Consider the following 21,889-nt stretch of genomic DNA (forward strand, 5'->3'; position numbering starts at 1 on the left):
GTATACCCTTGAAGTGTCCTCGATTACGAAAGATGGAGTCGTCGCCTACTACAGACGCGTGAGACCGGGCGCTCGGTGACATGCAAGACCTTTACCCAAACAAACGCACGTCTAGAGTTGCAGTACTACATCAGGCCAGTGACCCTTTGCCTGTCTGACCAGTCCATCTGGGAGGGAGGATACAGATTGTTCCACCACACGGGTGCTGGGCCCTTCTACAGTGCCTGTCTCATTTCAATGGCTCTCGGCGTTTCCAGGCTTGCCTTGGTCACAAACTCCACCAATTCGACCGTTGCAGAGACTTCTGGTCGCCTTGCACTCCGATGTTTCCGTGCTGCGCTCATCGTAGGCCTGAGAGACATTCAAATCCAGGAGTCCGAGTGACTGCGAATCATAGGCAGTAGATCGTGGTGCGAGATGAAGTTTGCCACTATGACAATGGGCAAGAAGCCCGCAATCGTGTTTCGACCTTCCGCTCGAATGTTGATTCTAACTTGCTCACCGCACGCGCAAATCTGTGCAATACCCGGTCGCGCACCGTGCTGATTACAAACAACTGCCAATGCGGACGAGACATGCAAAATCCCCGTGATTTAAAAGCAGGCCATTGACGAGTGCAGGACACCGGTCCTGTCAAGGGATTCGACGCTATAAGGGCATGGCGAGAATCAATTTCTTCGGTTTCGCCAGAGGCGGGATAGTACGCTTTGGTGACCCTGGGCAGCCTCGAGGGTGAAGCTTTCAACCTATGCAGACGCCGCTCGGCCCATCATAGACACACTCTGTCCTCATCTTCTGGAAAGTTTTTGATTACTGGGAGTCGACGCTCGCACGAAAGTCGGATGAATGAGTTGGACCGGGTACGGGCGAAATCGTTGAGATGGTTGAGGCTTCGTGAAGCTTCTGCCCCTCCAACCCCGCGGCAAGTGAGTCTAATAGGAGGACACGTTGACTGAAAACAGGACGGCGACCAACTACCGGAACGGAAAGTCTCGAAAACGTTACGGACTACAGGTTCTGTGGGTTTAATACCCCAAGGCGTCCAAAGAGAACTCGTGGCCCGTGCCCATGAGGAGTTTCGTGGCTGCGTAGATGACAAATCAGCCTTGCGGCACTTCATCGTAAGTCGAAGCAGACCAAGCACAACTTCATATCCCAAGGCCAGCGAGGTCACGGGTCATGTATGCGAGAACAGGACAATACCTTATGATTACACCTATGAACCATAGTTTGAGGCATCTACAATTGTTAAGGTGTGATATCGAAGGCTTGAGTCAAGTGCCATTGAATCAACTCTGCTGTCCACGTCACGTCCATCCATGTCTCGGAGTCTAGATTCTTTCAATTCTCCTTCCCCATTCAGTCTGATTCTGTCATCGGTTGTATGGCCGTGGTGCCCCTCCACATCGGTACATAAAGAGGCTGATATCATGATCTGAACTTCAAGTCGACTTCACTCTGGCTCAACTCCCACTCCGCCATTGTTCATTCACCAACTGATCAACCTGCCAACCACTGAATCACCCACCATGGCATCCCAGGGAATCAAAGTCGTTTTCGGCGCCGCCTCAATCGGCAATACCGAGCCATGGATCGAAAAAGAATACCTCGAAAAGGCATTCGACATTCTCCTCAAACACGGCGTGAACACCCTCGACTCCGCGCAGCTGTACGGAAAGTCTGAGGAACGTCTTGGTGAGGTCAACGCCGGCGATAAATTTGTCATCGATACAAAGTGGATGGGAGGATGGCAGCCTGGCTGGGCCACCAAGGAGAATATCGTCAACACGGCAAAGTCGAGCATTGAGAAGCTTAAGGTTAAACAGGTGAGTTGCTTGCGAGGCGCCTTCGTCAATGAGCGCATCCTCCTCTCGCGGTCGTACCAGCTAACCGTACTTACCATCGCCATGTAGGTCGACATCTTCTACATCCACTCTCCTGACGCCAAGGTCGATCTGGAGGAAACCCTTGCTGGCGTCAACGAAGTTTACAAGACCGGCGTCTTCAAGCGCTTCGGTCTGTCGAACTACTCTCCCCAGGATGTCCAGAAGGTCTACGACATCGCCAAGCAGAAGGGCTACGTGCTCCCGACCGTCTATCAAGGCAACTATTCCCCGGTGGCCCGTCGCCAGGAGAAGGAACTCTTCCCCGTGCTCCGAAAACTCGGCATTTCCTTCTACGCCTATTCTCCTTTGGCGGGCGGCTTCCTCACCAAGACCGCTCAGCAAATCAAAGATGGTGTCAGCCGTTTCTCCCCCGAAGCCCTTGGCGGCATGTATCGTGACATGTACATGAAACCATCATACCTGGACGCACTCTCCGTATGGGAAAGCATCGCCAACGAGGAGGGCGTTACCCGTGCCGAGCTCGCCTATCGCTGGGTCACCTATCACTCCCCGTTGAAGAAGGAACAGGGCGACGCTATCATTGTCGGTGCCAGCTCGACTGATCAGTTGGAGCAGTCACTTACAGGCATTGAAAAGGGGCCGTTGAGCCCCAAGGCCGTGCAGGGGGTCGATAAGGTGTGGGACCAGATCAAGCATGAGGCGCCGCTGGACAACTTCTCGCGATAAGAGGGGAGCGAGAGGGATGGACTCACCCCACGGGTGTGGCGGAAAGGCTTGACGATGCCCATGGCATGATTTGAATTGCTGTGATCCAGCCGAGCCGTCCAGATCGTCGATCACGTCAAGGTCGTATATCACAATGTCAACCTCAGGCAACCCGCCAGGGAGCAACTCCCGTAATGTTAGCCAATGCCAGCCTTAAGGCCGTTATACAACATTGATTACCTACATAGGACGCAGCATACGTGACAAATCAAAGTTACCACGACATGAATCTAGATTAAAAGGACAAGCAATCCGGGGAGACCAAGTGCCTTCAGACTTACTTCCAAGCTCATGACCACTCTGATGGCCTCGGTACTGTATGTGCCCAATATTGCAATCGCCATGCATCCGCGAATACAAACCACTGATAAGACCTCCAGCCTTGTTGTTCCTAATGCCGATCCCAGCCTCGCCGCAGTGCATTCATTCACTTCCACCTTCACCTTCACCTTCACCCTCAATCACATATCACATACATACTACCATGTCCTTCACTTTTCATGACGATATGATTTGAAAGTCCCGGAACCTTGCTGCAATTCCTCCCTGGCACAAGTCAGCTAGCACCGGCTAGAATGCATGCCGGAGACGAATCCTTGCGGCCACAAATACCGACCGGCCAGTCCTCGAGTTCGAATCCCATTGACCCCACCAACACCAACCACGACTCCGAACCAAAGCGAATTATGCAGTTTGCATACTTGACAAAGTCAAAAGTCAATCGGCGTTCATCTCAGGATGTGCGCGCATTGGGAGTAGACCGGCAGTCTGGGACCGGCCGGATATAGCCCGATCAGAGTGTGGCCTGCTGTTGCAGTAGCGTTGTGAACTCACCATGACCTCTAATATAGGGTTTGTGGAAGAGTTTTTGTCTTTTCACCCTTGTATTCTATAGGGGTTTCTACTTTATGGGTCAGCGGTACTTCCCTTCATTTCTCCGCTATTGATAAAAGACACTCGAGTAGAGATATATTTCGTGATTACACAGAGAGATTTATAGCTTCGTGAGATACTATTTCGCTTACACCTGTTCCTTCCCTTGCCTATTCTTAGTTGAGGATGTCCAGCTCCTTTCCTCGAGCCGAGGAATTAGTGCTTTCTCAACCCATTCGACATCAGTATCAGTCGTGTTCCTCGCCATGCGCGCTGGTCGACCGGGTGAAAGAAACATTCCAGCCATTAGTAGGATCAGTCGCTGTAAGGCAGCTCTTTCAAACAGCTGGAAGACAGGCTTTGCAACTCTTCTTCCCCAGGCTCAATTCCGCCGGTTTCAGCGAGAACCTGATTCTCACAGAGCTGGAAAGCGTGAACCATCGAGAAACCTATGGAGCTCATAAGTATATGACTGGGTGCAAGGTATGCAGAAGACGAGCGGTCAAGCATGGCAAGAGGGAATAACTGGTTGTTGCGGCTGCAGGGGCAATTGGCGAGGACACCAGTCAGGCATTGAGATAAACGTGGGGATCGAGGTCAGGTGGCATCGATAACGTGCTTTCTTGGCTCTGCACCCTCTGTTCCTTGCAGGCCATTCAAGCCATTCTGGACCTCGCGCTTACGGTTTGTCGACGTGAATCCCCGCAGTCACCACTGTCATTAGCTGGGTTGAGAAGCCTGGAATCCCTACTCTTGGGACTCGTTGGCCGCTCACGCCGAGAACACCATTGTCCTCCTGCGTCAGGTCTTCGCAAGAATGATCACAAGGCTCTTTTCTTGTGCCATCCCTCGTTGAGCTGATTGAGATGTGTTCCTACTCTGGCATCTCGAGTATTACTTCCTAGCCTCCACCCCGCCCCACGCCCGGCCGACCGACTCTCTTTATCCGACAATGCTTCACGAAGTCTTGAATCCACGATGCACGCTATAACCCTTTTCTATGCATTCTTCCACTGCGTCGGGCTTGTGATCAGTGGGACGATCGAAAGGAGCCAATATGGCCTTGAAAACACATTTGGGGTCGCCGGTCAGAGGGAGTTGACCCCGGACTCAAGAGGCGGAGGAAAGGCGTTGGAAACATGGACATCCAGGCTACCGCAAGCCCTCCGCGATATGCTGAACGCGCTGGAAGTCATGCAAGACTCATATTTCGACATCTTCACGGGCACCTGGCCGAACGCCATTGACTGGACATCAGCTGTCATGGGCACCCATATCTCTGCCACGCTAGCCAGCATTGTTTCCTCCTTGGATGCGTCTGCCATGTCTACCTGCTCGGATATGCTCTCGTGGCAGAACATCATAGATCGATACTACTCTCACACCACCGTCTTCTACTTTGGCGAGAATGCATTTGCACTTCGAAATCAAGCTTACGACGATATGCTGTGGGTTGTTCTCGGCTGGCTCGAGAACTTGAAATTTGCCGAAATGTACAGCTTAAAGCATTGGGATTTCATACAGTCTGGGCGACATCCTGATTCAGGCACTGGATGGCACGGTCTCCAAATTAGCCCTATGGCGGCTCACCGCGCTCGCATTTTTTACGACTTGGCGTCAGCGGGCTGGGATGAATCACTCTGTGGAGGTGGTATGACTTGGAATCCGTACCTGAATCCGTACAAGAACGCCATCACAAACGAGCTGTTTGCAGCAGCAAGCATTGCGATGTATCTTTACCACCCTGGCGACAACAGCACATCGCCATATCTGACGCAGGGTCCGGACGACTTCTCTAAGCCACATGACCCTTTGTACTTGGAGAACGCCATAAAGAGCTACAAATGGCTCATCCAAAGCCATATGCGGAGCTGGCGATCTGGACTCTACCAAGACGGCTTCCACGTCGCCGGATGGCACCGATATCCGAACGGAACCATCAACCCTGGGACGGGAAACTGCGATGAACTCGATTCGATGGTCTATACTTACAATCAGGGTGTTGTTCTTTCGGCCGGTCGGGGCCTTTGGCTCGCCACAGGGGCCAGGAGCTATCTGGATGACGGCCATGCTCTGGTGGAGGATGTGGTTCGGGCCACTGGGTGGCCCAACAGCGAGCCGACATGGAGGGGGCTTGGTCGAGCTGGAGTCTTGGAAGAGTTCTGCGACCACCGTGGTTGGTGCAGTCAAGACGGGCAGACGTTCAAAGGCATATTCTTCCATCATCTATCCGAGTTCTGTCGCCCGCTGTGGCCACAGGAGGAAGCTTTTGTCTCAACGGACAGAGGTGCCAGCTTCGACCGGAAGGTCTACCAGTACCACCTCGCCCGGTGTGCCGCATATGACAAATGGATCGCTCATAATGCCAATGCAGCCATTGCCACTCGAGATTCGGATGGTCACTTTGGCATGTGGTGGACGTTCGGAGAGTACGACGACGACAGGTTGGCCGAGATCGGCCAGAGTACCGTCCTTCCTCCTGGTGCAGAGGATTACCGCAACCCTAGACCGGAGGACTGGTCTTTGCGGTTAATCAATTCCACCGACAGCAATGATCGAGGCCGTGGCCGAACCGTCGAAACCCAGAGCGGAGGACTCGCAGTACTTCGAGCCAGATGGAACTGGCAGTTGCATTTACAAGAAGCTTGAGCAGGAAAACATTTCTGGCGCTCGTCATGGTCATTTGGGGTCACGTAGCTGGACTCTATGTACGGAGCGAGGAGTTATTTCTGCTCAACACATCTATGCCCCGGGTTCAGCGAATGCGCCGGGCTCTCTTTGGATTCGGAACGCTGGCATCGGTACTGGATCGAACACGGACTGAGCATCTTGTGCGCTGCACATCCAACATATGCAATATCTCGCCGAAAACCCTTGCCTATGGCAGGACATGCTCTGAGATATTGAGCCAGCTGAGTTCTATATCTGGGTGGCAATTGCGCTTTCTGGGACTCTGTTATGTACTTCCTCAGGTGGCCTTCCAACCGCGCGACTGCCAGACGACGCACGATCAAAAATTGACATGGTGATTATGGAGAACTGCGACCACTTCGGTTACCCCCAAGCTCATAAGATGTCGCAGAAGTATATTGCCCACCCGCATGGTGCTGAAAGTTGGCATAATAGCGGGAAGCTGGGGTTGAAGCATATGTATGAATGCATCCTTGACGTGCGCTCTGCGCCGATGTTCCGCAACTCTTTCCGCACATGCAACCGAGCATAATGATTTCAATGGCTCGACGGGCTTGAAGTTGAAGTGGAAGTGGGGTTTCATTGCTGGTCATGTATTGACCGACGAACACAGCATACTCCGACAACCACTTTATACATCCGCCCAGTTCGGAAGCGACAATAGGTCAGTCAGTCGGAACCGAAGGGCAGCGGCTTCGGCATTTGATTGGCCCATCCGTGGTTGGAGTCACCAAAGCAAGACGAAACGACCACGGCTTGTGCATCGGGGCTTTGAAAGTTAGCCTCTGACAGCGCTCGAAGATCTATAAGAAGACTGCGCTCCCTTTCTGCCGACAACCTTCACCTGGTAGGAAATCTAGCAAATATGACATCGCTTTCGCAGGTCCCCCAAGATTCACCTTTCACGATCGACAACATCCCTTTTGGCGTGTTCTCCACGAAAGACGATTCAACGCCACGATGCGCGACCGCGATCGGCGAGTATGCTCTAGATCTACGAGCGCTTAGCGGGGGAGGCTTCTTCTCAGACGCCTCGGTGACCGACGCTCTGGCCCAGGTACGGGAAGATGGTTTCGCAAAGTCCTTCTGTGGCGTTTGGCCGAGACTAATTGACAGAAGACATCTTTGAATGCATTCGCAGCACTTGAGTCCAAGTTTAGGACGGCGGCGCGCAACCAAATCATCTCGGTCATCAAGGATGGCAAGATTCCAGAGACATGCCTGCACCTGTTGGCTGACGTGGAGATGCACTTACCGGTTGCGATTTCGGAATATACCGACTTCTTTTGTTCGCTGGAACATTGTAGAAATGTGAGTCGTCACGCCGTGTGAGGTTCTGATGTCGGATGACGGCTGCTTGCTGACTCCGGCCCAGTGCGCGCCCATGATGAAAGACGGCATTCCCCAGAACTTCTTCCACGCACCTTCCGCGTATAACGGCCGGGCGTCTAGTGTTCTTCCATCGCCCTCCGTAATCCGTCGACCGCGCGGTGTCTTCTGGAAAACTGGACACGACGGCACGCGCGTGCCCACATATGGCGCTGAGGAGCATCTCGATTTCGAGCTCGAGGTAGGCTACATCGTCTCCAAGCCGGTGCCCTACGGGGAGACGATCAAGGTGGATGATGCCCCAGATCATATCTTCGGCTTCGTCCTGCTCAACGACTGGTCGAGCCGCGATCTGCAAGTCTTCGAAATGCCGCCTCTTGGCCCCTTCAGCTCCAAATCCTTCGGCACAACCATCTCCCCGTGGGTCATCACACTGGACGCCCTCAAGGCCTTTCGAACGGCTCCCAAGCACGAGACCACCCCGCTAGAGCACCTTCGGTACAAAGACTTCGCGCGCGGGACCTTCGACGTCAAGCTCGCAGCCCATCTGGAACGAGGGGGCAAGCGCCATCGACTCGCGACCAGCAATCTCAAATACCTGTACTGGACGCCCTATCAGCAGATCACGCACCACGCGTCCGCGAACTGCGGCCTCCGCACGGGCGATCTGATAGGCACGGGCACGGTTTCCGGCGATGGCGTGGACACTCAGGGCAACAAGTGCGAGCTAGGGTGTCTGTTTGAGGCGACGCTCCATGGCTCGCGGCCGGTGATGCTTGAGAGTGGTGGTGAACTGCGGTATTTGGAGGATGGCGATTCGGTCGTGCTCTCGGCGTGGTGTGAGGATTCCCGTGGGCGGAAGGTGCTCGGGTTTGGGGAGTGTCGGGGATTGATTATAGGGCCGGATGCGCCAATTCGATGAGGGTCCACGTGGATCGACTGGGAAGAGCGAGGGTTAGAGGCGTGAGTGTTGTGCGCTGTATGGACGTGGCGGAGGAATCTGCATACTGGATCTGAAGCCGATCGAACGATGAATAATTGGGGAATCTGAATGATGGATATGGGATTTGGTTCCTCAACCTCGGTGTATAAGCAGATGCTTGAACACATAGGGTATCGTGTAGCACGTAGGACGTGATACGGGCTGCTAGATCTGCTGTAGATGCTGCGTACTCCGTAGATTGTGTGACTATCTCACTTCGGGTGCCTGCGTGGTGAAAAGGGCGGAGGGGCTTGGTGGTTTTGGGGGGCCCCGGGGGGGGGGGGGGTAAAGCAAACAAACAGCGAGCATGAGAATGCCAGGATGATGGTTCGCACAATGGGTCTGTGGTCCACAGTAGAGATACTGAGGAGCAGCTTGGCGGACTCGCGGCGATGCTACGGTCAGCCAAATGAGGGACAGTTGTGAGTCAGTCACCACTACGGAGGAGTACAAAGTAGCTGGGTGCTCTGCATCACGGTTCCGTCCCCCAATGATGCTCTTTCCATCACATCACTACTGGAGTTACAGCTGAGATTCACATGCCGCTCATTCAGTTCGCTATGCTACCCCGGCTCCGCAAGCGCGCATCTTCTACTTCTGCACCAAGCCGCCAGCATGAATACCGGTGCGGGAAATGGGGAACAACAGCCCTACTACAATGCCGAGCAAGACACTGCCTAAGGGTTTGTCTGTATTGCTGGCTGCTATAATCTACTATTCCCCTCTAGATCCTGTCGCGGCGTCAAGCCGTTGGGCCGGATGTTGTCTTGCATGCATTCACCGGAGTCACAGTACCAACCACAGACAAACTCTACTGTCCCGCTGGGACCCTCTTTAAGGACAAGGGCGAGGGCAAGGCACCGCAGAAGTCCTCGAGAAATCTCCAGAACGCCTTTTCCCGCCACTCTTTGGCCTTCCACTCGTTCGCAGTGGCAGGGAACAGATCGACGACTCCCCGAATGGACGTATCGTGCGCGTAGATGAAGAAGATATTCTCCGCTGCATCCGCGCCTTGAACCTTCTTGATCGTCCGGATCGTCTCGGGGATATCATAACCGATGGCGGGGTCGAAGAAGGGCTCGTTCGCCTTGCGGCCTCGTGTCCCTTGGATGTGCTGGAAGGCTGAGCCGGGACATATGCACGCACAGCCAGGAGTCAGGCTCAGCGACGGTAGGTGTATTTGCGCAGGCAGAGGCATCATCTCGGACGGACGCAGCTCGCCGCCGTGGTGGCACAGGTCGCCGCCCATCATGACGAAGGTGTCAGGCGTGGTGCGGACTAGGCCGGCTAGATGGCCGATGGCGTGGCCAGGGGTGTCGAGGAGGTAGAACGATCCGTCGCCGAAGAGGTCGTAGGCGGGGAAAGGGCCGATTTGGAGGGCATTGGGTTCTGAGAAGGTAATTTCACGGAGGTTTCGGCCTCTGTCGGTAGGTCAGGACACTCCCCGAGAGCGCATGGACGCTGTCTGAACCGATTGACTCGACAGCTGACTTACGCAAAATCACTCTCCCTTACGGGAGAGTCTTGTCTGGCCGGCCAGCCTGGATAGAACGCCTCTTTGAACCCCGAACCGACGATCAGCTCTGTCGACGGAGGGAACGTGGACGGATCGCCTATATGATCGTAGTGCCAGTGACTTTGGGGCCGCGGCGGGAGGCATCGTCAATTCAGTGTCCATTTCAATCTCAAAGCCGACTACAACTTCAATACAACTTCGATGCTGATGCATAGACGAGGCACGGGTGAAGTAGGTACAGCGGCAGGCAGGCACAGCAAGACCGCTGACACGACATATCCACTCACCTCCAAATAATACTGTTAATGCTGGACAGATCAACGCCCTCCTCCGCCAGGATATCAGCCACGTGCTTCTCGCCTGAAGGCTCTCCCCAGCCTCGCGTCTGCAGCGGGGTGGCCACGACGGGCGAAAACTCTCTCCAATTCGGCGGGACGCCCAGGTCGAACAGCGCTTTGCGGCCAGTGTCACTCTCCACGAGGAACGACCACGTAGGCGCTTCGGGCAGGACGTCCATGCCCGGCATTGCTGGGGTCATGAGGTAGTCGAGGGGGAGGCCCTTGATCTTGGTGGTCGTGTCGATGATTCGTAGCCGCGCCACGGCGCCGTCTGGCACGGCGAACTTCTGGTCGGGAGGACGCATGTTTCGCGGCCAAGGAATCACATGGCATATGATATGACAGACGGGAGGGTTTGCGTTTGCAAGCGCTGGCCAGGTGCTCTTACTTACGGAGGACAGGCTACTACTGTAAGGAAGTTGGCATGCACCATGGGTTCATGACGGGTACAGTATGAATGAGGCTTGGGGGTTGCAGCCTCGCTTCCGGCCTCTCGGCTCTTACTGTGTACTTTGTCAGTCGGTTGAGGTTACACAATAGGTGTTTGAGCACGTGGAGGTGGATGCGACGGCATGCTTCCCCGACCTTCTCCCTTCTCTCCAAGCCTCGAGGCTGCCGAGCATTGGGGATAGGCCGGGGAGAGAGGCCGCTCCACGCTTCTCCACTGAGGCTCCGAGGCTCGGCGGACCGCCGATCGCGGTCAAACAAGTGAATCCAATCGCCGACAGAAACTCGCGACGTACTGTCGACATGATGAGTTGGGCACCGGCAAACCTGTTGGAGATGAGGCATTATCTGCGAGGCTCGACTTTCGGAGAATGAGATAAGATGCGCAGGCGTTGAGCGTCGAAGGCACGCATTTGACTGCACCGAACCGCACTACGCTGTACTCACCTAGTACGCTGCGGGAGGCATTGACTGACTGATTGACCGGCTTTCACCACCAGTGCGATTGTCAACCGTATACTTTATCGTGCACTGCCTACTCATCAGTCTTGGTCACGCATCATCTGTCGCGAATCATTTCGCTCTACCAAAATGCCCCACGCCGTCGATTACAGCCTCATCCAAGTCAAGGAGCTGCATCCCACCTTTGCCGCCGAGGTGTCTGGAGTTGACTTTTCGCGGCCCGTGCCTGAAGATGTTTTTCAAGAACTCTGGAAAGCCGTTAACCAGGTACGTGGCTGGCTCCAACTCGGGACTTTGCCATGATCGACCTGGTCGGATCATCGCGTGATCCCTCACCACTAACACACCCTCCACAGTACGGGGTCCTAGTATTCCGCCACGCCAAGCTAAACGACGAGCTGCACATCCAATTCTCCCGACGGCTGGGCGAACTCGACGACGTGCTCCCTCACATCCAAGCGGGCCGACCCTTCCGGTTCAAGCACAAAGAGTTGTTTGATGTGGGGAACATCGAGGAGGACGACGCGCTGGTCAAGCCCGGTAGCCACCGGTGGTATTACGGGAAGGTGAGTCTAACATATGGGATGTGTTGCGTGGATGTGCTCTACCATGGCTTGGCCTTGTTGCATTTAATCTGCCCTGCCTTGCTTTGCTTCATTCTGACCTGATATCCGTATCCACGCCCGCTATCATCGTATCATCCCGTCTGAGTGTCGTCAGGGCAACAACCTTTTCCACCACGACTCATCCTTCAACCCACGCCGCGCGGGCCTCTCGTTGCTCCGCGCCCACGAGATCCCACCCCCCGGCCACGGCCTCGGCGGCAACACGGACTTCGCGGACTGCCGCACCGCGTACGACGAGTTGCCGCCCGACCTGAAGCAACAGCTCGACGAGAACGACTACGTGGTCGCACACTCGCTCCTGCATTCGCGCCGCAAAGCCGCGCCCGAGTATTTCACCGACGTGGACCCCCACAAGGGCTACTTCTCCCGCCACAAGGTCGTGCAGACGCACGAACGCTCGGGCCGCAAGACGCTCTACATCGGCAACCACATGCATCATGTCGAGGGGCTGCCCGAGGCCGAAAGCACCGCGTTGATCAATCGGCTGCTCGACCATGCGTGTCGGGATAAATATGTCGTGAGCGTGGAGTGGCAGAACGAAGGGGATCTGGTGCTCTGGGATAATACGTCGGTCATGCACCGGGCGCATGGGGGCGCGTATGAGGGGAAGTATCGGCGGGATATGCGCCGGACGACGGTGCATGATGATTCGAGTTATGCGTGGGGGTTGAATGAGAGGACGAGTATGAGGGTTGGGTTGCCGTAGACCCGTAGGCTGTAGGCCCTGGGCCGTAGGACAGAGGGCTGTAGGACAGAGGGCTGTAGGACCGTAGGGTCTAGCTGGCGAGCCAGAGTGAGAGCAAGGCGGAGTGAAAGTGGAGGAGAGTGCGGTGGCGCTATATGGTGCGACATGCAAGATGCAAGACGCATGACGCGAGATGCAAGGTGCAAGGTGCAAGAATAGAGTAGTTAGTCACCTCGTAGCTTCATGTGCGCGGGATAATAGAGTCGAGCAGGGATGGAAAGTGTATGGTAGTGTAGTGAAGTGTATTAGGAGCGTTGAGGTACTGTGCGGGTTTGTGCGCATAGCTACGGAGTACATTGGCCACCCTATGTATATCCATGGCTGGCCCCAAGCTGCTATACTGTAATATGTGTTCAGAACAGTGATTCAACTCCAGCTTCTGGTGTGACATGGGCAAGAAAGTGCCTTCGTGTGGGTGGCTCCTATTCTTCAGAGTGACAACTGCACAAGAGGGCTTGCTAGTCGAGATCCAAATCATAGGGAGGGTCCTGTTCTTCATGCCTTGTGACTCGCCATCTCGTGTGCGCGCTCCCTAAGTACCCGTTCGGTTCTGTATTCATGCTTTTGAGGGTTACGTTTCTTGCGCACTGCTCATTCCTACTTCCTACTGTGGAAGTTGCTTGTGTACGCCATCTTCTTCGTGGCCAGGACCACGCGCAGTGTACCGATGCCGTACTATACGTAAGTCGAATACCGAAGGGGTATCCAACCAGACACCCAAGGCCGCACGCCATGCACCATCTATGAGTGGCTCAACCCCATGCACCAGCGGGTCTGGAGCTATAGACATGAAATGCTGATCTGATCTCCTACTTGTCATGGCTTATTCTTGACAATGTTGCCCGCACCCCAGTTCTTCAGGTAATCATCGGGCCGGACCCTGACGTCCACCACCACCGACATCTTCTCGTCTCTCACCAACCTGACGGCCTCCTCGAACTTTCCCTTCAGCTCGCTGCGCTTGCTGATCTGTGCACCCAGCGTCGTCAGGCCAAAGGACTCGGACATCCTCCCAATGTCAGGAAGTGGATCGTCCAGCCGCATACCAATCCATTTGTTCTCCACGGGTCTGCTGCGCGTGTTGGCCACCCTCTCCTGGTGGACCTCGTCGTTGTAGAAACTGCCATTGTTTGAAACGATGATCAACACGGGAATGCGGTACCGCGCGGCCGTCCAGATTGCGGAATTGCCCATCAGGAAATCCCCATCTCCTAGGATCGCCACCGGCACGTATTTCGTGCCCTTGAGCGCCAGGGCCGATCCAACGGCCTGTCCGGGACCAGAGCCGATACCTGCGCCGCCGTCCATGCCCAGGTACGCGAGCGGGTGCGTCGCCAGCAGATCGATCCCGCGGAAACTGAGCGGCAGGCGGATGATGCACATGTCGTTGGGGCTGATGGTCGCGTAGAGCGCCGACGCCAGGTCGGCCTGGAAGATGTCCTCGCCGTCGAGGTTTTGCGGCTTCTGCGACGACGAAGGCTGTGTGGTAGGCCATGCCGAGTTGGGCAGGCCCGTGAGCTTCGTGAATTCGAGCTCCGCAACGAGATCGGTGATGAATTTGTCGGGGTCGGCGAAGATGCTGATGTCGGCTGGAGGTGTCTCGAAGTGGTCCTTTGACCACCCGTTGTGGAGTTGTGTGTCGACGGTGACCTCGATCACCTTGGCTTTGGGCTCGATCAATTCGCCGTGGGCGGCGGTGAAGAAGCCCACCAGGTCGACCCAGTCAAAGGAGATGATTAGGTCGGCTTCTCGGATCATGCTGGCGGCTTCGGGGGCCAGGAACAGAGCAGGTGCGGCGGGGTGTAATCGGTGGGTGGTGGGGAAAGCGACTGGTTGTTTGATGTCGGCTGGAGATGAGACTGTCAGCAGGTGCGTATTGAGGACTGTACCTACGTATGTAGATCTTCACAGCAGTAACAGGAGTCGACCGTACTTATAACCTTTGCGTCAAACATCTCGGCTAATCTGATTCTCTCGTCCCAGCTCTTCTGCGTGCGGTTCATGCGGCCGAACATTATCAACGCCTTCTTGGACTCGCGCAAGGCTTGTGCCACTTTCTTGATATCTGCTTGGCTGGCTCCCGCGGATTGCTGGGTCAGGTATCTCTCCGTGTCGGGGTAGCGAACGTCTTTCTCATCGTACGGTGCCTCCTGCAGACCGACGTCCAGAACAACGTAGGTAGGGGCGCATGGCTTGACGGACGCCACGGCCGTGGCTTTGATGACGCTGCGGATGGCGGAATTGACGCTCGCGGGTTGATCGTCCCATTTGGTGTAGTTCCTCACCAGGGCTGCTTGGTCGACGGCCGTGTGTGTCGAGTCGATCCACGGCCGCCTTTTCGTCGTGTCAAACGGGCCCGCCGCGCCGAATATCACCATGGGGACGCGATCGATAAAGGCGTTGAAAATCGCCATCGACGCGTGCATCAGCCCGACATTGGCGTGCAGGCCACATGCCAGCGGCTTTTCCGTGACCTTGGCGTAGCCATGCGCAATGGCGATGGAGTGTTCTTCGTGCAGACAGACCACCATCTCCGGCGCCGCGTTACCATTCAGATTGACCAGACTGTCGTGCAGGCCGCGATAGGACGATCCGGGCACAAGGACGAAGTACGGGATGTGAACCTTTGCGAGTTGTTTCGCGATATAATCGGATCCCCAGCCTGGTTTGGGGGAGGCATCCCCATTTTGCGGGTTGGGAGCATCATTGGGAGACAGGCGGATGGGCAGCGACATGTTGGTCAATTGTTAGCGATCAAAATCCTGATATACTGGGTGAGGTCTCGCTCTCGCTTCTCTCAAGCTAGGCTTGAATGTTTATGTTTTGTTTCTTTTGAAAAATCTCGGTCGACGCGCCGTCGGGTGAGAACGATACTCCGTACACCATCCGATTCGGCTCTCCAGCTCTCTCCTAAGGGAATGCGCAGGAGACGGGTTACCCGGACACATTTAGTCTGAACAACCGAGACACGCTGCGTGGTCGACGGTTACTCCAACTGTGGTTGTTGAAGCCGGGCACAGCAGAGGGCTTCCCCAACTGCTCGACGGTGCCCCCGGTGAGGTTGATTGTCGATCTTTCGTCGTACTGGGTAGAGGGATGGCTGTCCGGAGAGTCGCCGGAAGCGTGTTCGCTAGCACATTATATTGATGGTCCACCCCTGCACCAATTGAGATCCTTCCCCCAGACTATGCCGAGTGCGGACCCTGCCTTGTCGTCCTTTTGGTGCCGACATTGCCGGTTGACCTTTCGAAAAGTATAAGTGAGGGAGGTGTCAGGGACTCATTGGTGTTGTAGATAGCCGCGTCTGCGGGGTCCAGGCCTGCATTATCATTGGGCGGCAACGCGCTTGGCATCGCATAGCTGTTCACGTGTCGGGTCCTTCCATAGGAACTTTCTTTCACCTAGAAGTCACCAGGTTCATAGGACAGTACAATGTATCAGAAGTCTGAAGGACACGTACACGAATTACACGAGCACCACGAGCCGTGTGCGTGCCGCGACTGAATGGACCTCCTCAGCTTAGCTAGTCACGCTCAGAGAACGATCGCCCCAGAAGAAGCAACCGGCCTTTCGTGGCTGAAGTTTGGATTGAGCTGCCGCCATTGAACAACTTCTTCTTTCTCCAACACGAGGCTTGGTTGTTGCCATGAGTCAAGCTTTACTCTTATCCGTTTGCTTAGCGAAACGAAGCCATGCTCCCCGAATATGTGCGACTCCCGACCCAGTCGTATTGGGGCAAAACGGAGAACTATGTACGTACCCCCGTATTGCTGCGGGACAAACTCTTTGATGACAGGTCCGTTCCGACCTTGCCGCGTTAGTTCACTATCATCCACATGATACCTGCCCTATGCGAGAAGCAGCGTGGAACGTGTGCATTCTGAGATTGATAGCCACTTGATGTTGGGGAATGCTCCTCGCCAAATCTAAGCGAATACTCCTGACCCATTCCATCTATCCCGGGCGGTCTCCAAAGCTCTGGGCTCCTATTTCTTGTTCAAGCCACGTGTTTGCTAAACCCTATCCCCACGGGGTTCGTGTTGTCGGCTCTCAAGAGACTTATTATTGTCTCTGCCTTTCCCTGATCCTCCGTCGAGACCTTCTCCATGTTCTCACGTAACTCCCAGCGAAGCCTCCTTTTTTAATCACCTTGGCTGTCTTCCTGTCGGCCCGGAGAAAAGTCGCAATGAGCGCCGCGCAACAGGCCCTCGACGATTTGAAGGGGAACGTACATCTGGAGGAAGTCGTCGGTGATGGCGAGAACGCACTCACTGAAGCTCAAAAGGCGTTCCTCAAAAAGGAGAAGCGAGTCGTCCGCAAACTTGACATGTACATTACGCCGGTCATGCTGCTTCTCATGCTGATCAGCTACCTGGACCGTGGCAATATTGGATTTGCAGCCACCCAAGGCATGACTAAGGACATTGGTCTCAAGGCCAATGAGCTAAGCGTGAGTACTCTATCAACTTGTCGAGAATCGGCTTCTAACGGTATTAGACCGCTGTATCGATCTTCTACCTCACGTACATTCTATCCGAGGTAAGCAGAACGCCGTCCGTCTCGTGATAGTCCCAGCTAACAGCAACGAGTTCCCGACGACGATGTATGTCAAGCGCCTCCAGTTCCAGAGGGTTATCCCTGTCCTCGTGTTCTCATGGGGTCTCGTGTGCATGTGCATGGGCTTCATCCAGAACTACGCAGGCCTGATCGTGTGCCGACTGTTGCTTGGCGCTTTTGAGGGCTGCCTGTTCCCTTCAATGACCATGTTCTTGCTGAACTGGTACAAACGCGAAGAAGTAGGTCAACGCGTCTGTTATCTTTACAGTACGTTGCTCCCTGGTGTCTTCATCTCGTCGCCTAACGCATGAATCTCAGTTGGTTCTGCTCTATCTGGAGCTTTCGGCGGCCTCATTGCGTTCGGAATTCTCTACATGGATGGGACTGCCGGGTACCCTGGGTGGCGATGGTGAGTGTCCACGTACCCAGTATGGCTAACTCTTGGCTGACAGTAATAGGCTTTATATCATCGAAGGCATTATTACGATTGTATTTGCATTTGTGTGCTACTTTCTTATTCCGAAATCTTATGCCACGGCATACTTCTTCGACGAGGAAGACAAGGCCGTGCAGAGGCAGCGTCTTGAGCTCATGGAAGCCTACAGTGGTGGCGATGGCAAGTACACAAGGATGGATGTCAAGAATGCTATGCTGGATGTGAAGACTTGGCTGCATGGTATCAACCAGATCCTCATGTCGACTATCATTTACGGTAAGCAACTGCGTCTGTTCTTCGGCGACTTCGGAGGTGCTAACTTGACGAACAGGTTTTGGAACTTTTCTTCCCATCATCCTTAGGGACGGTTTCAACTACTCGACGAAGCAGGCGCAATACTTCGTCATTCCCGGTACGTTTGCCGCCTATACTTGCTTCCCATTGCTGACTCGTTGCTCTAGTCCAAATCGTCGGTGCAGTCTGCTATTTCGTTGTCGCCGTTCTCTCCGACCGATACAAAGCCCGATTCGTGTCACTCGTGTGCGCAGCACCACTTGGAATCGCCGGCTACGCAGTCCTGCTTACAAAGCAACATGCGGCTGTCTGGTACGGTGCAACGTACCTCATCGCGGCCAGCTGCTATATCATCACCGGCACGAGCATTGCCTGGCACGGTATGAACATCGCGCCGGATGGTAAACGGGCAGCCGCCATGGGTGTCCATCTCGGACTCGCGAACATTGGCGGCATCATTGCCGGACAGATCTACAGGTCGACCTCTGCGCCCCGATTTCTTCTCGGCCACGGCTGGAGCTTGGCTTCCATTGGGCTTGGATTCTGCATCTGGTGGATTCTGTTCTTCATCTACAAGCACAGAGAGGCCAAGAAAGCGAGAATGGAGGCTGAAGGTATTGTTGTGCCGGACTCGCAATGGACGGATCGGTCTCCTGGATTCAAGTACCAGTTCTAAACACGAGAAGGCCACGAAGCAAGGAGGGTGGCAAGCCTTGTCTTGTGCGGTCATAGAAGATCTTTGAGAAAGCGAGTAACAACAATGATCTCCTTGCCTGCGTTCAATTGCCTGCGTAGAGATCCATATGCGTGAGTTGTCTTTTAAGGCACAGTTGAGAGTGCGAAGTGCTCCGCAGTATTCCGAAACCGTGGAGGCTTGGCATACGGAGGACGATTTGGGTGCTTACTGCAGGTACGGCGGAGTATTAACTCAGCCGGCAAGATTGAGGCTTGGCCCGCTTCCCAACATTCAACCACGGCCTCGACCATGCATCAGCCCTGGTCAGCTCCCTTCCCAGGCGAATCTTGCTGCCCTTCTCCAGTGGTGCTTCTATTTCAAGGCGTAGTCGGTTTCAAACTCCCCGGCCCTGAGCGGGCTATGACGACCACCACACCTTCCTGGTCCTGGATCTCCCGTCTTTCGATTTCACCCGGTGCACCAAAAGCCCGTGTCAGGTCCGTTGTCGAAGATCTTGTGGGTATCCATCCACTTGACTTGATGCTGCCCACGAGGCTATCAACCCTGCCTTGGATATACCATTCATCACCTGGCTCCTCTATTGTCTCATCCTTCCATATGGTGTCCGGACGGTGATGCTCAACTCCTTGATGAACGCGCCATCCAATTGTGCCATGCAAGAACCTGCGGGTCCCAACCCTCGACGGACACAATTCTCGAGTTGCGACGCATGTCGAAACTCGCGCCTCGCATGTGATGCCGCGCGGACCGGGTATGGTCCGGGAAAGCCAGGCTGGGTCGGATCTTGTTCTAGATGCATGCGTCGCAAGCGGCGATGCACGTTCGAGGTAGGACGGCCCACTTGTAGCAGTGTCTCCCTGTGATCAGCTTCCGCGGCCTTCGACTGAACATCTCTTTTACACCAGTGGATGAATGATGTCAAGAAGCCTGCGACTCGAAGACCACGGAAGAAACAATCATTATCTTTGACTACGGATTCGTCTCAACAGGACCCTTCATCCCGTGAGACTCTACATTCCAACGGGAACATTGATTCGTATGATACTCGACCTCAAACCGCCGCTCAGAATTCATCACAGCAGCCTCGGTGCGTCAGTATCCGGCTGTTGTTATTAGACGCTGACCGAGCCCCAGAAGTTTGTCCGTCGAGTCTCGCACATTGGTCTCGCCTTCCTCATCTTACAGCCCGCTGACCCCACCTGTTGACTGTGAAACAGCATCGGTGGGCGACTGGCTCGAACGCATCTACGAGAGCTGCTTCGAGAACGTCTTCGGCTTCTGGATGGGTCGACATTGTTGTGCCCTTGTCGCGGATAATACTTCGGCAATCATTCTGCCTCCTAGCCGGTACTTTCCCGAGTTGGACGACTCCATCTTCGGCAGCTGGCCACAACCAGAGACTAATCGAACAGACGTCGAGTCCAGTCAAAACGAGCAACAGGACGATCCAATAGCTCAATCTCTCAAGCATGCGAAGAGGTCGTTTGCCGCGCGCTGGTTTCATCTCATTCCGTCTGCGGAACGAGCAGGTGTGTTACCGGAGCATGTCGTGCGAGAGTTCTGGCGGAAGTCACGCAGAGATATGCTGAAGGTCATCAATCGTATCTCTTATCGATCTGCTCTTGCGCTGTTCTTGTTCAGCCTGACACCGGTCCCGGTCGGAATATCGGAAGAAGAGGAGATGGATGGCTTGACAGGTCAGCTCTGTGTTCAGGCAGGACTACAGCAGATCCAGCGACTGCGGGAGGGCCAGCGGAGTTGTCAATTCAGCGGGTCCCAAGTGCTACTAGCCTCCGATGCTCTAGCGACCCCGACAGGTGGCAGCTCGAAATTAACCAACAGTTTCCTTCGAACCGAAGCCCGCGCGTATTGGGCGGCCTTGACCTTTGACACCTCCTTATCACTGTCATTGAATTTCAGATCGACACTCACCTCAGGGCTGCACGGCGTCGAGACTGAGACGTGCTGGCGCACACTCAAGATGGGCGCGGGATCCTTTCACACGCGGACCGAGGGTTGGCGAAGGAATCCATTCGCCATGACTGAAGACGAGGTCTTGCAAGTCATTGCGGCGGCGCTCGCGTGTAAACTATATGTGTGGAAGATGATCTCGGTTGTGAAGGAGGCGTTGCGCGAGGGCTCCGAAGAAGACAAGGTACAACACGCTTGGTCTGCTTTCCTCGAGGCTATCGACATGTTTCGAGGCACCTTCCGGCCACTGCTCAATGATTGCCAAAGACGACTTCCGTTCCTTGGGCAGGTCGAGAGATTGAATTGGTACGAACTCATGCTTCACTATTATCTGGGCATCCTCATCTTACTCGACGCGATCGAGGCCGCAGAAAGGTCGGATTTGTTGTCGCAAGTTTCCGAGACAAGACTCGAGGCCGAGCACGAGCTTTTCAACACCTTGAAATTCGGTCTGGAAAGCCAGTATACCATCAACGGCGTATGTCGGCTCCCCGAATCGACATCAACTCTACCGAGCCTTGAGCGCAACTCTACAATTACGGCTTCTTTTATTGCCATCGATCCATATCCGCACCACATCGTTGCGGCCGCTCAACTTATGAACAAAGTCGTGAGCAGAGAGTACAGCCAGGGCAAGATCAAGCTAGAAGCATACAAGTATCTAAACAGGACGCTGCTCGAATGCCTGGAAAAGCTCCCACAGACCTCCAAGTCTGTGCAGGCGGCAAGGCAGCATCTCCGTGCTTCTATGGGGGAGACGTGAGAGTTCCTTGGATTCGAGAGGTTTCAGCCTATCGACGAAAAGAGCTGATTTGCGGCAGCTCAAGCGCAGCTCTGCTGGGGCATCGCAGGCTACACTTGATGATATATTCCTCCTGGCGGGCCGACGACGCTGTCGGATCCGGATCTCCGAAGCTGCCCTTTAGGCGAGGCTGAGTCAGCCGCCTCCACGACACGTGACCACTGCCTTTCCCAATCACGGCTGCTCGTTGGCCATTGGCCAAATGCCACGCAGCAGCTTCGAAACGCGAGATTGTCACAGTGATGTCATTGGTGGATCTACTACTCGTACCTCGACTTCCTGATTCTAACTCCGGATCTTCCGTCGAAACCATCATAGAGCGAGAGCACCAAGATTACTTTCCTCCCGTTGTCACATCGACGCGTTTGCTTGACCGCTCTAGAGTTTTTACGATTATCTCAGCTTCGATTGGTCCATCGTGGTGACCACCCAATTTCTCGCGCTCCGCCTGTCGTGTCAACGGGAAAACCCAATTTGGGCCCCATGTTGACGATGCCTTAGCACCTTCCGA

General features: G+C 54.7%; 8 protein-coding genes across 8 annotated transcripts; 6 read left to right on the forward strand and 2 right to left on the reverse strand.

Moving 5' to 3' along the window:
- Nucleotides 1-1,529: 1,529 nt before the first annotated feature.
- Nucleotides 1,530-2,573, forward strand: A1O7_02076 (alcohol dehydrogenase; the record flags this gene model as incomplete). Its single annotated transcript, XM_007756111.1, has 2 exons — nucleotides 1,530-1,826; nucleotides 1,914-2,573. The coding sequence occupies 2 exons, from the start codon at nucleotides 1,530-1,532 to the stop codon at nucleotides 2,571-2,573; spliced, it is 957 nt and encodes a 318-aa protein (XP_007754301.1).
- A 1,890-nt stretch (nucleotides 2,574-4,463) lies between these two features.
- Nucleotides 4,464-6,134, forward strand: A1O7_02077 (uncharacterized protein; the record flags this gene model as incomplete). The annotated part of the gene is made up of 1 exon (XM_007756112.1): nucleotides 4,464-6,134. The coding sequence occupies one exon, from the start codon at nucleotides 4,464-4,466 to the stop codon at nucleotides 6,132-6,134; it is 1,671 nt and encodes a 556-aa protein (XP_007754302.1).
- A 907-nt stretch (nucleotides 6,135-7,041) lies between these two features.
- On the forward strand, nucleotides 7,042-8,427 carry A1O7_02078 (uncharacterized protein; the record flags this gene model as incomplete). Its single annotated transcript, XM_007756113.1, has 3 exons — nucleotides 7,042-7,233; nucleotides 7,296-7,487; nucleotides 7,552-8,427. 3 exons carry the CDS (start codon nucleotides 7,042-7,044, stop codon nucleotides 8,425-8,427), a joined length of 1,260 nt encoding a protein of 419 aa, XP_007754303.1.
- An 871-nt stretch (nucleotides 8,428-9,298) lies between these two features.
- On the reverse strand, nucleotides 9,299-10,646 carry A1O7_02079 (uncharacterized protein; the record flags this gene model as incomplete). Its single annotated transcript, XM_007756114.1, has 3 exons — nucleotides 9,299-9,908; nucleotides 9,983-10,123; nucleotides 10,291-10,646. The coding sequence occupies 3 exons, from the start codon at nucleotides 10,644-10,646 to the stop codon at nucleotides 9,299-9,301; spliced, it is 1,107 nt and encodes a 368-aa protein (XP_007754304.1).
- A 733-nt stretch (nucleotides 10,647-11,379) lies between these two features.
- Nucleotides 11,380-12,582, forward strand: A1O7_02080 (alpha-ketoglutarate-dependent 2,4-dichlorophenoxyacetate dioxygenase; the record flags this gene model as incomplete). The annotated part of the gene is made up of 3 exons (XM_007756115.1): nucleotides 11,380-11,517; nucleotides 11,607-11,816; nucleotides 11,971-12,582. The coding sequence occupies 3 exons, from the start codon at nucleotides 11,380-11,382 to the stop codon at nucleotides 12,580-12,582; spliced, it is 960 nt and encodes a 319-aa protein (XP_007754305.1).
- Nucleotides 12,583-13,437: 855 nt separating this feature from the next.
- Nucleotides 13,438-15,356, reverse strand: A1O7_02081 (uncharacterized protein; the record flags this gene model as incomplete). Its single annotated transcript, XM_007756116.1, has 2 exons — nucleotides 13,438-14,468; nucleotides 14,555-15,356. The coding sequence occupies 2 exons, from the start codon at nucleotides 15,354-15,356 to the stop codon at nucleotides 13,438-13,440; spliced, it is 1,833 nt and encodes a 610-aa protein (XP_007754306.1).
- A 1,451-nt stretch (nucleotides 15,357-16,807) lies between these two features.
- Nucleotides 16,808-18,584, forward strand: A1O7_02082 (uncharacterized protein; the record flags this gene model as incomplete). Its single annotated transcript, XM_007756117.1, has 7 exons — nucleotides 16,808-17,071; nucleotides 17,119-17,160; nucleotides 17,211-17,445; nucleotides 17,497-17,587; nucleotides 17,637-17,890; nucleotides 17,946-18,026; nucleotides 18,076-18,584. The coding sequence occupies 7 exons, from the start codon at nucleotides 16,808-16,810 to the stop codon at nucleotides 18,582-18,584; spliced, it is 1,476 nt and encodes a 491-aa protein (XP_007754307.1).
- Nucleotides 18,585-19,513: 929 nt separating this feature from the next.
- A1O7_02083 (uncharacterized protein) lies at nucleotides 19,514-21,339 on the forward strand (the record flags this gene model as incomplete). Its single annotated transcript, XM_007756118.1, has 2 exons — nucleotides 19,514-19,692; nucleotides 19,740-21,339. 2 exons carry the CDS (start codon nucleotides 19,514-19,516, stop codon nucleotides 21,337-21,339), a joined length of 1,779 nt encoding a protein of 592 aa, XP_007754308.1.
- Between the last annotated feature and the right edge of the window lie 550 nt (nucleotides 21,340-21,889).

The sequence above is a fragment of the Cladophialophora yegresii genome (assembly GCF_000585515.1).
Source record: "Cladophialophora yegresii CBS 114405 chromosome Unknown aczIN-supercont1.2, whole genome shotgun sequence".
In the NCBI taxonomy this organism is placed as follows: Eukaryota; Fungi; Ascomycota; class Eurotiomycetes; order Chaetothyriales; family Herpotrichiellaceae; genus Cladophialophora; species Cladophialophora yegresii.